This window comes from Sinocyclocheilus grahami, unplaced genomic scaffold, assembly GCF_001515645.1.
Source record: "Sinocyclocheilus grahami isolate Dianchi unplaced genomic scaffold, SAMN03320097.WGS_v1.1 scaffold140.1, whole genome shotgun sequence".
NCBI classification, from domain to species: domain Eukaryota; kingdom Metazoa; phylum Chordata; class Actinopteri; order Cypriniformes; family Cyprinidae; genus Sinocyclocheilus; species Sinocyclocheilus grahami.
Genome location: NW_015505319.1, coordinates 73323 through 92074, shown reverse-complemented (window position 1 = coordinate 92074; position 18752 = coordinate 73323). Strand labels below are relative to the sequence as shown.

The following is an 18752-nucleotide window of genomic DNA, read 5'->3' as shown; positions in this document are numbered from 1 at the left end:
TAGCAGCAACATTTGCCAAGAAATTAATTAAAATAAAAAATAAACAAATAAAACAAAGATTCAGATCACTAACAGCAATAGCAAAAACAGTGAATGTTCAATTTAACAAGCACCTCTAATCACGGTTTAATCTTCCTGAGTTTAAGAGCATCAGTTTATTTGATACACACATCAGGCCTGTTCAGTCTGGACCGGACAGTAATTACAGCATCATTCACTTCACTCAAAAGCTTTGAAAGGCTTGCTAATGATGTGGTGATGTGAGACAAACCCACCATCACAGAAAAAAGGATCAAGCAGTGACCCGTTATTTTACCTGTTTGACAGTCCCTGACAGTCTGGCTCTGCAACTGCAAGAAGAAACACTGCTGCACGAATCCTACAGTTTCAAGTTGCATTTCAAATATGATGGAGTTAGCAATGACATTAAGCATCTTGTTTATCACATATTCAGTTATAATGTTATACAATATATTTTTGCTCACAATGCTTATATATTCTTTTTGGCTCTGTTTTATTACCTTTGCAATGCATTCTGCATTCTTTGCAATCCCAGAATTCACTGCAGTACAAAAACCCTTCCAAGATGAAACGAGAGAAATTCCTTTATATACACTGAACAAAATTATAAACGCAACACTTTTGTTTTTGCCCCCATTTTTCATGAGCTGAACTCAAAGATTTAAGACTTTTTCTATGTACACAAAAAGGCCTATTTCTCTCAAATATTGTTCACAAATCTGTCTAAATCTGTGTTAGTGAGCACTTCTCCTTTGCCGAGATAATCCATCCACCTCACAGGTGTGGCATATCAAGATGCTGATTAGACAGCGTGATTATTGCACAGGTGTGCCTTAGGCTGGCCACAATAAAACATTCAATTAATACTGAAAAGCAAAAATTATTATTACTTAAAAATGTACTATTTTACCCAATATTTGTGTGGTGTGTGATGCATTTTAATTGTATAAAATCATTAGCTCAGCAACATGGAATGGCCAAATGTTTTATGGACATAATAAAATAAAATAAAATAGCATGACTTAAGACAGTTTAAAAGCAATCAGTAACTTTATTGAATTATTTTTCAGTAACACAGAATGACAAAGCAATTCAAATGTGTCATTTCTGCAAAAACTAGTTGAATTGCAGAAATTAATGACTGTTTTCAAGCATATGGAAGCCAATAAAGATGACGCATTACTATTTTAGCGACATATTTTCCTAAGATCTCAAAGGTTATCTAAAGAAACAAGTTCTTTTACATTTTCCTTCATATTTAATTATATTTAATGACCAATTTTCACAATCCGATCAATCCCGATGGATAAAAATCAAGTTCCACCCTACATTATTTTTTATTGAATATCTTGTTTTACTCAGAAATTATGAACGCATGGCTGTTTTGTCTGGCTTACAGGAGAGAAGGAGACAGATGGACAGAGAGCTGCGTCACTGTTGCAGGGCAGGAAGGATCTTCCCCTCACACAGACCGAATCCCACTCTATAGCCCCTGCCCTCACAATGACCTGCAGAGAGTCCAGAAGCGACACAACAGAGATCACATTTCCATCAACAGACATCTCTCCAACATTAAACATGCACACGCAGACTCTAAAAGCCCACCTGTGAGAGTGACCTCGTCCCCGTCCTTCAGGAAGGTCCTTGTCTCTCCATCGCCGAGGTCAATAGTCTTGGATCCTCGCCATGAGAGCTCCAGCATAGAGCCGAAACTCTCTGGATCCTTCATGCACACAAATACAGAGGCAGTACTATTTAATACAGCTCTATGCAGAAACATATGACATTTCTTAATTATTTTTTACTATTTTATTAATTACAGTTCATATGATTCATGGTAATTATTGTATTATTTACTCAATTTAACTGATTGAAATTATCTAAAAATATAAATGTGTCTTCCAGTGCATTTATTTAAAATAATATTTTTTATAAATAATAATTAACGTTGATTATTATATTATGTACAGAATGTAATGGATTGAAATGATATTAAAAAAATTAATGTAGCTTCCTGTGTATTTACTTGAATTGCTTTTTTCAAATATTATTAATTATAGTTCAATGTAATAATTAAAGTTAGGTTAAAGTATTTTTATTATTATAATTAATCATTCAAATTAAATAATTAAAGTTAATTATTATATCATTTACAGAATTAAACAGATAACAGATTAAGTATAAATGTTAATTTCTCAAGCAATTGTTTTTACAGAAGACAAACATTTCATAATTATTTGCAATTTTTTATAATTATTATTAATATTATTGATTGCAGTTAAAATGAATGATTAATGTTAATTATTATATTATTTACTGGATTTAATGGTTCAGATATCAAAATGTAAATGTGTCTTCCAGTTTATTTACCTAATTTTTAATATTTAATACTAATATCAAAATATAAATATATATTAATAATTATAGATACATGTAATAATTAATGTTCATTATATAATATTATTATTATTTATATATAACATATTTATCATAATATTTATTAAAATTAACATATTGAATTAGAATAAAAAAGATAAATGTGAATTCCATGATATTTACTTAAATTAATAAATAATAAAATGAATACAATTCTTTTTTAAGGTTTCAGAACTGATCTGACTCGTTAGGCCTTGATCTAAATCACAAGATGGCAGAGTTTTTTTCTTTTTCAAGTGTTTCTTTAATGTATTCTATATATCACTGATATGCTCACACACACACACACACTCACTCACTCGCTCACTCACACACACACACACACACACACACACACACACACACGCACACGCACACGCACACACGCACACACGCACACACGCACCGGTCCGCTGATGGTGCCTGATGCCAGCAGGTCTCCCGGTCTGACGTTGCAGCCGTTGACTGTGTGGTGTGCCAGCTGCTGTTTCATGGACCAGTACATGTACTGAGAAGACACACAACACATTACACGCACCTGCTGTCTGTTACTAAACGAGAAAATGGCTTTCTCTGCATGTGACAATACAGAAAGCGTGGAAATGGAATGGGTTTCTCCCAGAACCAATAACACAAGGAGCCCAACACAGAGGCACTGAGAATGAATAGCTTTGTTTATTTGCTCTGCACAGTCCGTGTTGTTTAAGTGCCTGAATTATGCAAATCTGGTAATCACGTGAAGTTGCAAATCTAAACTTGCACGGGGCAATTTACGACGACGTAAACAGACACCATATCAACAGCAAGAGTGTGTATTTATGCACAGAAAACGACAAGACAATTCCAGTGGGGATGAAAATAATCTATTGGGTTCAAAGGGTAGGGTTAAATTTTTATTTGGCCCAAATTATCAGTTCTTTGTTGTTTCTTGTCCCAGTATGACCCAACGCTTACACTATGTTGGCCAGCCATTCTGCATATCTGTGTAGAGTATGTTTATCATTGCCTTATGCAATCTTTGATTCTTTCCTGCTCCGTATCTGGTTCATGCTGGAGCTTTTTCAGGGAAACTCATGTATAATCAAATGGGTACAGTAAGAGTTGTCAGTATGAGTTACTTCTGGAACAGCAAATGCAATGCAAAACAAATGCAAAACTATCTCTTACCTTAAAATTGGACTTGCAAATGGTGGCGGCCTCTCGCATCCCCTCACCTGAACAGATGAGAAATAAACGAGAAGAAAACAAGACTGAGCACTGTAACATGCAGCATATGCACATTAATGACAGACAGATGTTACAGATACTGACACACACCTTTCACAGCGACAAAGAGGTTGATGTTGAACGTATAGGGGTCATCGTGACGCAAGTATGGAAGAGGCACAGGGTCCTGAAAAATAATTTGAAGAAAACTGAGCACACATCTCAGCCAAAACCTGAAAAATGAAGTCTACTCAGGCAGTACATATGGAGGCAGAAAGGCACATCTGAACTCAATATTTGCATCAGGAAGTCAAGGTTTGTCTGGTTCACATAGTCCAGACAGCTGCTGGAGCTACAGAGTTATGCAGGTAAAAAAGCCATTTAAATGTTGATGTGCAATCAGACATAAATAAATAATAAATATACCAGTTTTATCCATGCACAATTTTTATTTTGAGGACCCTTAATTTTAATATTGTTTTATATTTAATGTTTTATATATGTTTATTTGTTGCTGCTGTGTGTCAGGTTTATTATCGTTAACTAAAACTAAGAACAGAAAAAAAAAAAACATTTTCGTTACTTGAAATAAAACAAAATATAAAAACATTTTATTTCAGATAGTTGCCAAGACAACATTTCTTGTTCTCATTTATTTCTCAGTGTTTCTCATTTTCAAGCTAAAGTACTACAATACCTAAAACTAATAAATAAAAAATAGACTTTATTTGTTTAAAATAACAACAAAAATGCACAATAAAATTTCGAACATGTTAAATACAATTAGTGAAAAAAGAAAATACAAAAATGAAATCTAATTAAAAATATTAATAAAAACTATAATGGAATATCATTGATACTAATATAACACTGTTGTGTACATTATTTGGGTTGCTGATTGATGGAAATTAGAAAAATGCTGTGTGATGGGGATTAAATGCATAAATGAATTTAAACTATGGTTATTTGATTTAACTCAAATTAAAACCATTAAAAAACATTTAGTTACTTGAATTAAAAAATTAACTGAAATAAAATAAAAATATAAAAAAATAAAACTTAATATAAAAATAAAAAAAATCTATTTCAGCTTGTTGCCAAGGCAATATTTCTCATCTTAATTAGTTTAACTTAATGTACTAAAATAACTCAAAACTAAAACTGAAATAAAAATGTATAAAAACTGCAGACATATAAAAAAAAACTAAAATACTAAAAACGACAAAAACATATGAACAAAATTACTAAAACTTTTAAAAATTAAATTTAAAATAAAAAATGGAAACTATAAAAACTGGTTTAAAACATTAAACATATTAAACATTTTAAATTATTTTTAAAACCTAAGATTCCATTTTTTTTTTTGCCAATTGCCCAATAAGTATTATAGTCAATAAATATTTGCCGTTACAAAAATCTAAGAACTCATGTTGAACTTTTGAAAATAAAAAACTACATTAGCCTTAAAGCATCAGAACAGACCTGTGGCCCATTTTTGGGTGGTGACCCATCAATTGAGAATCACTGATCCAACAAATAAATGCATAAAAAGAGAATATAGATGTGTTTTTGCCTCATTCGCTCACAGTGGCTGGATGTTGTAGAGAAAGAGGAAAGCAGTAACTCAAAGAAAGGCCTTTAGCACGTCTCATTTCCCGCTTATATGCAAAGTCTGCACGTCTGTGATGATGAAGTGTCCGTTCCACAGAGCTGTAACAGGACTGTAAAGTTGAATACATTTGAACTATGACCATCATTTGTGAAGATAATGAGTCTGCAATGGCTAATCGGATACTCTGTCCAAAGCCTATGCAGGCAGCGTTTTAAAGGCACCAAAGAGCTTCTACCAAAGAGGCATGATTACGTTGCCTTCTAGACACCCATCCGTTCTGCATGAAGAAGGGCTATTTGTGTGACACACGGAGCTGCTGCCTATGTAGAGAGATCCAAATCATTCACTTATAAGGTTTAGTTTCAGTAAGGATGCCGTCTATATATGTAGTAGACAGCTGTTTTTGGAAATGAACAGAAAAAAAAGAGACAATACGCTGAAACTACACATTTCCGTTCAAAAGTTTGGGGTCGGTACGTTTTTTTTAAATGTTTTTGAAAAGTTTATGCTCACCACGGCTGCATTTATTTGATTAAAAAAAATACAGTAAAACAGTAATATTGTGAAATATTATTACAATTTAAAATAACTGTTTTCTGTTTGAATATATTGTAAAATGTAATTTATTCCTGTGATCAAATCTGAATTTTCAGCATCATTCCTCCAGTCTTCAGTGCCACATGATCTTCAAAGGTTTAGTTTCAGTAAGGATGCCGTCTATATATGTAGTAGCGTCTATATATGTAGTAGACAGCTGTTTTTGGAAATGAACAGAAAAAAAAGAGACAATACGCTGAAACTACACATTTCCGTTCAAAAGTTTGGGGTCGGTACGTTTTTTTAAAATGTTTTTGAAAAGTTTATGCTCACCACGGCTGCATTTATTTGATTAAAAAAAATACAGTAAAACAGTAATATTGTGAAATATTATTACAATTTAAAATAACTGTTTTCTGTTTGAATATATTGTAAAATGTAATTTATTCCTGTGATCAAATCTGAATTTTCAGCATCATTCCTCCAGTCTTCAGTGTCACATGATCTTCAGAAATCATTTTAATATGCTGATTTGCAGCTCAAGAAACATTTCTGATTATTATCAATGATGAAAACAGTTGTGCTGCTTCATATTTTTGTGTCTTTTCAGGATTCTCTGAACAGAAAGTTCAAAAGAACAGCAATTATATGAAATATATTTTTTGTAACAATTTTTTGATCAATTTAATGCATCTTTACAAAATAAAAGTATTATTAGAAAAAAAAAAAGTCTCAATAAGCTGACAATTATTTTCATGTTATGGCCTATAAAATGAATATTATATGGATAAATATTCATCTTGTGCATTTAAAGAGAAGGGGCTCTCAAAGACCTTTTTCCATAATCTACCTTAACCTGTCCCTGTGAAATGCTACAATACAATCTTAAAATAAGTAAGAATGCAAATGGCCAAAACCTGAAAAATGTCTTTTAATACATAGCACATAGAGATTGGAAGTATGATATTAAACTAAATACAGTATGATCTTAAACTAAACAGGAAACTATAAAATATCCAATATAGACTGTTACTGATAAACAGGAAAAAGCAGATGTCGAGTTATTGTGCATGCAGCTATTTTCAACCCATTAGGAATGCAGTAATTCATGACGTGTGTATTTATAGTGTCATCCCATTCCCAAAATATTCACACTCTTACACTTAGAATCGACCCAATTTACCTGGACCGGATTGGGCTCGACAAAGGGCATCAGTGCTTCCATGGGAACGACCCAGGGCGAGATAGTGGTCCCAAAATTCTTGCCCAGGAACGGACCTAATGGAACATATTCCCAAGCCTGGATATCCCGAGCTGCAACATAAAAGAGAAAAAGACACTGCATAGAGTAAGTAACCTATACGGATCATGCACTGGCATTGTGGCAGTGAGTTTTGCGGGGTTACAAACTTTCTTTAAAACATTTACCCCGCTGAAAACAGTTTAAATGCATGAGTCCTGAACAACTAGATGCATTTACACTCTCTTTAAACTCTCTCTCTTCTGCTGCTTGCCTGAATCTTGGCAAGGATGGATCATTACTTGTGCTATTTCCTCATCTTTGACTAAATTCAATTAAGTTTTTTCAAATTAAATGTGCAGTTATTCATTGCACACATCACTACTCATGCACAAACAGGCTGTGTTCCAAATCCCAGTGAGCTGCCTTGATATCTACAGCCTACATAGGCAGCTACTTTCTAAGATGGAACTTTCCGTTAAAGACACAACATTCTAACACTCCAATAAGCATAAACATACATAACACACACAGATATTGACCAAATAGTACATTTTTAAATTAAAAACCAGTTTTATTGATGTATTTTGGTAATTAATCTTATTTTTAATATATAGTATAATATATATATATATATATATATATATATATAATCCTTCTCTCACTTTGTCTGTAACACATGCAATGCTGCCTTACAGTTTGACTTAAAAAAGGCATCTTTGAACATCGTGGATCAGCCTGTGTAGTTGAAGTGTGCATATAATCCCACAAAATGCTGACTATGTAGTTGCAACAGTAAGTAAGAGCCTCATCTTAGTGATAAACTCTACAATTTGATTCATTTAAGGAATAATTTGCTGCAGTGTAAATTCTCACACTTCACCATAATACATTACAATGCAATATAATTCAATTTTCAGTCACATTAGATGAGATTATTGAATTTGAAACTGCAAGTTTTCATAAAGTCTGCAGCCTCACAGCATTGTTATTCTTTATCCGTCTCATTTCTTTATTTATTCATTGCGTTTCAAATCCATGCATTTATCTAGAAATCTCATCCAGACTGATGCATCAGATTATTTCTCGCAGCCTTACACAGAACAGATGCCAAAGAGACGCCATCACACACCATCAAGACGGCATCGCTCTGCTCTGCATGAACTGTTCCAAACAGCACAATTCTGGAGCTGTACTCATATAACATACAGATGTCTACCCTCTGCATAATTCTGACAGACTCTCGCTGGAAGACATGCAGCATGTCTGAGGAATGTGTTTCAAATGAGAACTGGGACTCGCTTCTGGTGAGGAAGGAACTTTGGAGGAGAAAAGAGAGGTTTTCTAAAACACTGAATGTAAAGTAAAATCTGGAAGGAAGCAGTCAAAAAAACCATAAGCATTCCTGAGACAGTTTGTCATTGAAACGAAAACACAAATGCATGTCCAAAATAATGGCAAATATAAAATACACAAAAAGTACAAAAGTAAATAAATACACAAAAATATTGGGCAAAATAGTAAATTTTTAAATTGCTTCGTGATGCATTTTGTGATACTTAGTGATGCATTTTATGTTTGAACAAATGATGAAAAATGTTTAATATATAATATAATGTCATGCATGCAGTGCTATGTAGTTCACAAAGTTTTGCAACGGAGCAGAGCAAGACAGCAATGCATGTGCAAAATAACGGCAAATATAAAATACATAAAAAGTAAATAAACATGCACAATTATTGGGAAAAATAGTACATTTTTTAAATTGCAACTTATCGATGCATATTAATATTGAACATTACAAGTTTAATATATCATATTTATCTTACTTTTCAACAGAGCAGAACAATAATGTAATGCATGTGAAAAATAATGGCAAATATAAAATACATAAAAAATACAAAAGTAAATAAACAAACAAATATTGGGCAAAATAGTACATTTCTAAATTGCAACTAGCAATTTTTATATTACAAACAATTTTTTTAATTAGAACTTACTGATGCATTTTGCAATTGAACAAAAAAAAATTCATTTTTAAATATTTTATATAATATTTCTCTCACTTTGCAAGTTTTGCAGCAGAGCAATACAGTAATGCGTGTGCAAAATAATGCACATGCATTTATGTTAAAAAACAAACAAAAGTACAAAAGTAAATGAAAAATCCTTAAAATGTACAATTTTGGTTTCCAAACATCTTCATCAGTTAACATACTGTAAAAAGTGAAAAGCTGTGTGTTTGTAAGAAACAAATCTATCATTGAGGCATTTTAACTTTAAACCGTCACTTCTGGCCAAAATATGAGTCCACAATCCATAATAATGCTAATCTCCCGTTGTCCTCTCATATCAAAATCCACCAGCATATTTTGTTTAGAACTGTTTTGGCTTGTAAACAGTGTTTGATCTGTGCATATTTCTCTCCTGATTCAGACAAGGTGACTTTTTCACTGGAGAATCAATATTATGGAGTGAGGACTCGCATTTTAGCTGGAAGTTTTTCACTTCACAGGATGTAAACTGATGGACTGGAGTGGTGTGGATTACTTGTGGATTATTGTGATGTTTTTATCAGCTGTTTGGACTCTCATCCTGACGGCACCCATTCACGGCAGAGCATCCATTGGTGAGCAAGTGATTGAATGCTACATTACTCCAAATCTGTTCTGATGAAGAAATAAACTCATCTACATCTTGAGGGTTGAGGGTGAGCACATTTTTAGCAAATTTTCATTTTTGGGTGAACTATTCCTTTAAGCATAATCAAACAGAAACAATACAGTTTATTTTCCGTTTTTATAAATTCAAAATTTACAGCAGCGGTACTTCTTGTGTTGATGAGTCTGTGGTTTATCCACCAACTTTTGTTTACCTGCGTCTGGTCTCATCTGTCCTCGAGGTCTTCTGATTGGTGCTCCAGAGACGACCACAGATGAAGCTCTCCCATGATACCCCACTGGCAGTCTCAGCCTACAGGACAAGATCAAATGTCATTCCCTTTATCACAACACATCTTTTGGGTGAATTTTACATCCTTTAAAGGGTTAGTTCACCCAAAAATGAAAATTCTGTCATTAATTACTCACCCTCATGTAATTTCAAACCCGTAAGATCTTCGTTCATCATCGGAACACAAATTAAGATATTTTTGATGGAATCTGAGAACTGCCTGACCCTGCATAGACAGCAACGCAACTGAAATGTGTGCGCAAAAGAAAAAAAAACGACTTTATTCAACAATTCATCTCCTCCGCATCACCCTGGTGCCACAAAAAGTAGCTTTCTATAATTGCGGATGAACCACTGATGTCACATGGATTATTTTACAGATCTCCTTGCTACGTTTCTGGACCTGGGAACATTTCAGTTGCGTCGCGGTCTATGTAGGGTCAGACAGCTCTCAGATTCCATCAAAAATATCTTAAATTGTGTTCCCAAGATGAACGAAGGTCTTACGGGTTTGAAACGACATGAGGGTGAGTAATTAATGACAGAATTTTCATTTTTGGGTGAACTATCTGTTTAAGACATCCAAAAATGACATTTCTGTCATCATTTACTCCTCCTTATGTTGCACTAATCCAGACCTGCATGACTTGCTTTGTTCTCCAGAACATAAAAGAAGACATTAAGAAGAACAGCAGATGACAAATAATGGCTTTGATGGAAAAACTTTGAAATATTGTAAGATTTAGCCTTCAGTTATGATTATACATAACAGACACAGACACATATATTGTTTTATATATATATATATATATATATACTGTATATATAAACAAACAACAACAAAAGAAAAACAAATGAATACGTAAATAAATTCCACTTTAATATTTAGAGTAAATGCACATTGATAACCTAAATATTATGCATTTAGGCTTCCACATAAAACTCTTATAAACAGCAAATCATTTAATTATTTATTACAGAGGAATAAAAATATTAAGCATTTCTCACATTAAAAAAACATATGATCTCTACCTATTCACAATGATGGCATTTCTTTATACAATAATGTTTCAGATATGCTTTCAACGGAGGTAAATATAAATCGTTGTCCTTGGCTTTTAAAGTACTGTATATACATTTCCGGCTAGGATAATATTTGAACTTAAGAAGTTTTTTATGCACAATCATTCCAAATGATCGTATACAGTTTTAGTAGTAATTTAACATCCATTTCACTATATGAGATACTCCTCGAGCAAAGAACTGAAATTCAAAAGAGCAAAAAAAACTCTTAAAACATTCTCCTTATGTGTTTCACAGAAAAAATAGCAGCATGCAGGTTTGGAGTGACATGAGGGTGAGTAAATATTGACAATTTACACTTCTGTGCAACCTACTTCTTTAACGTTTCACTTCAAATCCTACTCCAAATTTCACACCGGCCACAAAAGCCCAGCTCAGGCCCGCGGCTTCAAGCCCAATGTAAATCAACTATAGATTTTCCTCCAGACTAATTCTCATTCTTTCCTGAAGAAGTGACACGTGTTTGGAAAGACCCGGTGCGGTGACAGACTGACTGAGCCGAGGGGAGCTTCAGGTAGGTGAGCTGCTGAAATTAAATTTCAGAAAACTTCCCTCTTCATTTCCACACGAGTCCTTGTTCTGTCTTCAGGCGAATGACTCCCTCCTTGGGCCTTGTAAGTGAAAATGTGACAAGAAATACGGTTCTGTTTCGGAGGGAATAGTTATTGCAAAAGACATTTTTCACAGCGAGCTGGAAAATGCGCAGGTGCATTATTTAGCCTGACAGGCGTACGCTAGGAAAGAATAAAGCTAGTGTTTACAGGAATAACTTACAGGAACTTTGCTGGGACATATATGGTTGCTTAATCAAAAGATGACTGAAATATGAAGTCGGCACGGTGATGGTGTGATTGTGCTTTCAGCTGCACGCTTGCTTCGGATGTTAGTATTTAAGAGGGTGAGGAATATTAATAGGCTGTCACATACCAGTTGGGCAACAGCAAATCATTTAATTATTTATTACAGAGGAATAAAAATATTAAGCATTTCTCACATTAAAAAAACATATGATCTCTACCTATTCACAATGATGGCATTTCTTTATACAATAATGTTTCAGATATGCTTTCAACGGAGGTAAATATAAATCGTTGTCCTTGGCTTTTAAAGTACTGTATATACATTTCCGGCTAGGATAATATTTGAACTTAAGAAGTTTTTTATGCACAATCATTCCAAATGATCGTATACAGTTTTAGTAGTAATTTAACATCCATTTCACTATATGAGATACTCCTCGAGCAAAGAACTGAAATTCAAAAGAGCAAAAAAACTCTTAAAACATTCTCCTTATGTGTTTCACAGAAAAAATAGCAGCATGCAGGTTTGGAGTGACATGAGGGTGAGTAAATATTGACAATTTACACTTCTGTGCAACCTACTTCTTTAACGTTTCACTTCAAATCCTACTCCAAATTTCACACCGGCCACAAAAGCCCAGCTCAGGCCCGCGGCTTCAAGCCCAATGTAAATCAACTATAGATTTTCCTCCAGACTAATTCTCATTCTTTCCTGAAGAAGTGACACGTGTTTGGAAAGACCCGGTGCGGTGACAGACTGACTGAGCCGAGGGGAGCTTCAGGTAGGTGAGCTGCTGAAATTAAATTTCAGAAAACTTCCCTCTTCATTTCCACACGAGTCCTTGTTCTGTCTTCAGGCGAATGACTCCCTCCTTGGGCCTTGTAAGTGAAAATGTGACAAGAAATACGGTTCTGTTTCGGAGGGAATAGTTATTGCAAAAGACATTTTTCACAGCGAGCTGGAAAATGCGCAGGTGCATTATTTAGCCTGACAGGCGTACGCTAGGAAAGAATAAAGCTAGTGTTTACAGGAATAACTTACAGGAACTTTGCTGGGACATATATGGTTGCTTAATCAAAAGATGACTGAAATATGAAGTCGGCACGGTGATGGTGTGATTGTGCTTTCAGCTGCACGCTTGCTTCGGATGTTAGTATTTAAGAGGGTGAGGAATATTAATAGGCTGTCACATACCAGTTGGGCATCAAGGCATTTTCTTTTCCACGGAACATTATTCCAACGTTGGTGGCATGATCTTTCGATGAGTAAAAGTCTGTGTAGTCGCCTGTTGCAGAGAAGGGAGAATAAAAGACGATGGGAAAAAAACACGGGGGACTTCTGTCAGACTTCTGCTCAGGTTTATTGTGTCATAATTCAGTTCACTACATTAAAGAAATATCTCAACCAGAAATGAAACTTCAATAACTAATCCTCTTGCTTTGTGTGAGAAAATAAATGATAAATTTTTTTTATATATTCACTGATAACCGCCACCTCCGCTGTTGCTCTCAAATCAAAATTTTCAGTATTTAATTGGTTAATGACATTTGGTTTTTAATTACATTTGGTATAAATTATGCAAAATCTGATGCAATGTTCCTAAAAAAGTGATTTAAGAGCCCCAGTGGAGAGTAAAGATGATTTATTTTGTGTTTCATGGAAGAAAGAAAGTAATGCAATGGAATAACAGCTGGAATAAAAGAACAACATTTACAAAAGTAAATTATTTACATAAAAGTAATACACTACCGTTCAAAAGTTTGGAACAATTAAGATTTAAAAAAATTCTTTTTAATCCAATGTTGGATTTATTTGATCAAAAATACAGTAAAACACTAATATTTGTTATTAATAAATATTATTACAATAACAAATTATTGTTTTCTATTTGAACAGCAAAAACTACTGGTGATAATAATAATTTAGCACCAATAATAACTATGAATAACTGAGCAGCAAATCAGCATATCAGAATGATTTCTGAAGACTGGAGGAATGATGCTGAAAATTCAGCTTTGATCACAGGAATAAATTACATTACAACAGTTATTTTAAATTGTAATAATATTTCACTACATTACTGGTCTTTTTTGTGATCAAATAAATGCAGTCTTGGTGAGCACAAGAGACCTTTCAAAAAAACGAAAAAAAAAATTATTATTATTATTATTGCAAACTTCTGACTGGTGATGTAAAAGTCAATGTACATTTTGGGATGAACTATCCCCGTAACTCCTTCATCAAGTCAATATGAAAACCACCTTTCACAAGTTCTTCCAACTTGCCCACACCCAGAAACTTGTTTAGAAAAGAAACATTAATTCAAGAATCACTAGATTTTTAACTTGTATTTAGGCACTCCTCTTGGCCATGCACCTGCAGCTATCTGTTATTATTTATTAATTAAGCATGCTCATAATGCAATTATATGCTCAAATTGTGCAAGAAAGACCAATGAAGAACTCTTAAGTATTAAGTATTTAATAATATCATGCAATCATTATCAGATACATTTTGAATCTGATCAGCATTCTATCAATGTAAATATATGGGAGATTTTTATACTTTAATCTTACATTTCTTACAAGAGTATTAAGCATTAAAAACGACTTAAGTTTTCAAAAGATATAATAATAAATATTCTATAAATAATAATAAATGCTAAAATAACTGCAGAAGTTAGAAGGGTAATTCAACGCTGACAAGAATTTAATAAAAGGTGACACGTTTTTAATAAACGTTGGCTGTCTATGCAGTAGAAACAACTTCTTTTAATCTCTGCTATCCTACTGGAGAAAAAGGGATGTAATGAAAAAACGTAGGAAAACATCCCATAATGCACAACAAACAGAAGGCTGTAATCTTTCATGGCATGAGAGAGGGTTTGTGAATGGCTCCGACAGCTATAGCTAGTGAACAGTGCACTCTAGTGATCATTATGGAACAGAACCATGACTTCTGCCTCTACAGGACAGTTTTTACCAATACGTGGGTTCAATTCCCAGGGAACACATGTATTGGTAAAAAATGTATAGCCTGAATGCACTGTAAGTCGCTTTGGATAAAAGCGTCTGCTAAATGCATACATTTAATACATCTTAATTTACATTTACAGGTTTTAGTGACACTAGTCAAATTCAGACAGCATTGACTGCTTTAAAGTCAACAGGAATGTGCTGATGTATGTATTATTCATCAGTGCATGCTTTCCAAAGAAAAAACATTGTCTTTATAATCTTTCATCAAAATGTAATAACCTGCTCTGCCTCAGCTTTGCTTTTCGGCAGTCATCAGAAATCCCTCTTATTTTTCAGCTCTTCGTTACCAGGCTTAATTCTGGTATGTAACACCACTTTTCATGATCCAATCAATTCTTTATGGATAAAATCAAGGCCCACCGTGCATTTTGTCTAGATGAATATCCTGTTTTATTCTGAAATATATCAGATTATGGAAGTAAAAATGGAAGTTGAGAAAGGCATGTCATGTTAACTTTAAATCTATATTGAAGAAAAGAGTTGAAACAAGAGTTGTATATGAAATACAGCCCAGAGTTAAAGCCGTCTGTTTCACGGTCACACTCACCGATCTCAGCTGGGAGATGCATCACTGCAGAAGTCTGCTGAACAAAAGCCCTGGAAATCACACACACACACACACACACACACACACACACACAATGCCATAAGGAACATTTCTTCAGCTTCCAGATTTAAATAATTTTGTAAATTAAAATTAAATAAATAAATAAAATAATAAATAAAACTTTTCTTCAGCTTCCTGATTTAAATAAATGAATACATTTATATAAAGAAATAAAATAATAAATAAAAAATGACAAATGTATAAACGCGTACAGTTCCACATACGTGATCCTGGAGCACAAAAGCAGTCTTAAGTCGCTGGAGTATATTTGTAGCAATAGCCAAAAATACATTGTATGGGTCAAAATTATTGATTTTTCTTTTATGCCAAAAATCATTAGGATATTAAGTAAAGATCATGTTCCATTAAGATATTTTGTAAATTTCCTACCGTAAATATATCAAAACTTAATTTTTTATTAGTAATATGCATTGCTAAGAACTTCATTTGGACAACTTTAAAGGCGATTTTCTCAATAGTTAGATTTTTTTGCACCCTCAGATTCCAGATTTTCAAATAGTTGTATCTCGGCCAAATATTGTCCTATCCTAACAAACCATACATCAATGGAAAGCTTATTTATTCAGCTTCATGCATAAACCTTAATTTTAAAAAGGTTTTGTGGTCCAGGGTCACATATAGGCAGTATACAGTGCATACTTAGTAATATACAGTAAGAAGTACAGTAACAAATAGCTAATTCCATATAGTATGAGGGACATTTACCGGCTTCTTAAACTGGCGTCATCACGCAGCGTGGACTCATTTGCAGCTAGAAGCATCTGGAGGCACTTTCTCGCCTCTCTCCAAGCATCATAACCCACAGCCATAAAAGCATTGAGTGTGGGCTTTGATGAAGAAGAAGAAGAAGAAAAAAAAAAGCATAAGGATGCAGAAGACAATAAATAAATAAATAATACAAAACTACACTGATGCTCACCTGTTCAAAAACATCCTGATGGGGTCCAAGAGCCGGTCCATTGAAAAGATGCTTGATAGCACTGAGGTCCAAAATCTGGTCTCCAATAGCAACGCCGATTCTGTGCCTGGACTGTTTTATACAAATATGTGGTACAAGTAAGAAAGGACCTTGTTGACTTGAAAATGTTGCATGGATTTTAGAATGTATTTGCTTTTATGACACACAATGTTCTCCAGCGTGATTATAGACGTTCCAAAAGACTTTACATGCTCAACGTCTCAAATAATATGCATGTATAGTAACCTTTTATACACATTGCACTTTTGCAATATTGTAGAACCCAATAAAAGCTTTGTTGACAATTAGATTTTCAGTGTGCATTCTGACCTTTGAAACCTTGTGTCCACACAGAAATGCAATGGAAGAAATAATATTCGAAGTAACATCATTCAGTCGTTTTATAAAGTTAATAGCGAGACTTTGTTCATTCAGTTCAACCAAACATACTGTCATGCCCAGGACTAAATAAAGCGTGTACTCACATTATCCGGCGTGGAAAAAACTCCGTAAGGCAAGTTGTGATAAGAAAAGTCACTTTTCTCCTCCACTTTTACGAAAGACATTTTGAAGTTGCAGTCGTACTCTGAAATACTCCTCAGAGTAACGAGCAGCGCGAGTAACCTCTTCCAGATGTTCACTTGAGACATATGAAAGTTACCGCCTCACTTGAGAAGCGGCGAGCCAATCAGAGACGCCCGCTTCTATCCTCCCTACATCAAGTACACTTCGTCTATTCGACGTGACTCAGCAGAAAAGTACCAACCGCAGCACGTTACTTATAATTCCGTTACATGTAACTAGTTACTCTCCAACACTGCTTATAGGGTATGGTTTCCATTATTTAAACTAATTCCTAATGTTCTAGGAACGTTTTTTATGTGGCAACCTAATAAAGGTTTTTTTTCTAAGACAAAACTGAGTAATATTCCACACAGAATGTATGTTCTCTTAATTTTTTTTATTTTAGTTATTTATTCATTGAATTCCTAACATTCTAAGAACGTTACTTTTAGGTTTACAAAAGTCAGGGCTAAGCGTAGTGTGAAAATCATACGGATGTTTGTTATATGTAGCTAAATTAATTTGCAGCACCTGTAAGGCAAGAATTGTATTACAGTTTGTCATACTTCACAATTTTCTGAAATTAATTAAGCTCCAGTCAATGGTACCCATTATTTTTTAACCAATTCCTAATATTCCAGGAACATTCTTTTTAGTAACTATTGTGTGTGTGTGTGTGTGTGTTATAACCTAACAACTATGTTGTCTTAATGTTTTATTTTTTATAACTATAAATAAGCTAACGTTTCCAGAACTCAAAGACTATTTTAATAAAAGACAGCATTGAATAAACACAGAATGAATGTTCACATTACTTATTTGTTACTTTAAGGTTTCATGGTTCATAGTGGTTACAGAAAAGAGTCACCCCCCCTTTAAAATAATCAAATTTTGCTGCTTTGCAGCCTGAAATGAAGATGGACACAGTTTGTTTTATCCAGCTGTATTTAATCAGTGCAACTTATAACATCCAAGTGTAAGATATAACACCAACACGTCAGGGAAAAAAAACCCAGAATCACTGAGTTGGAAAAAGGATCACCCCCTCCTAAAAATGACTTGTAACTCAATCAGGTTTAGCTAATCACCTTTTCAATGGCACACAAAGCCATTTGACTTCGAGGTCATTTTTGATCAGCTCAGCATGAAAAGAGCTTTCCTGGAGCATTTCAGTCCTTGGTAGTGCAACTGAAGCAAACAATCAACTATGTGTGGCAAGGCACTGTCTAAATATCTCAGGGATAAAGTTCAGGACAGGCACAAGTCAGGAGATGGATACAAAAAAAATATTCAAAGACTTTATCAATGCCTAGGAGCACAGTGAAGTCTATTATTAAGAAGTGGAAGGTATTTGGTACAACACAGAGCCTCTCTGGATCAGGACGTCTCTCCAAACTGGATGAAAGAGCCGAAGGAAACTGATCAGAGAGGCGACCAAGAGGCCAACAGCAACTCTGAAGCAGCTGCAGGAATTTATGACAAAGAGTGGTCATTGTGTGCATGTGACAACAATATCACAGATTCTCCACAAATGTGGCTTGTATGGGAGGGTTGCGAGAAAAAAGCCACTCCTCAAGAAAGGCCACATGCAGTCAGACTGAGGCTTTGCCAAAACGCACCTCGAAGTTTCTAAGGCAGATGAGATTAAAATTTAATTATTTGGCCTCAACACCAAACGATATGTCTGGCGGAAATCC

The 18752-nt window shown here is 34.2% G+C and overlaps 1 protein-coding gene across 1 annotated transcript; it reads right to left on the bottom strand.

The window, feature by feature from the left end:
- Window positions 1-1099: 1099 nt before the first annotated feature.
- Window positions 1100-17174, bottom strand: fah (fumarylacetoacetate hydrolase (fumarylacetoacetase)). The gene is made up of 13 exons (XM_016280426.1): window positions 16977-17174; window positions 16453-16563; window positions 16239-16360; window positions 15453-15502; window positions 13062-13152; window positions 9907-10004; window positions 8164-8297; window positions 6975-7148; window positions 3754-3829; window positions 3604-3650; window positions 2843-2944; window positions 1627-1744; window positions 1100-1529 (listed from the first exon to the last, which is right to left on the bottom strand). The coding sequence occupies exons 1-13, from the start codon at window positions 17139-17141 to the stop codon at window positions 1453-1455; spliced, it is 1365 nt and encodes a 454-aa protein (XP_016135912.1). The 5' UTR covers window positions 17142-17174; the 3' UTR covers window positions 1100-1452.
- Window positions 17175-18752: the final 1578 nt, after the last annotated feature.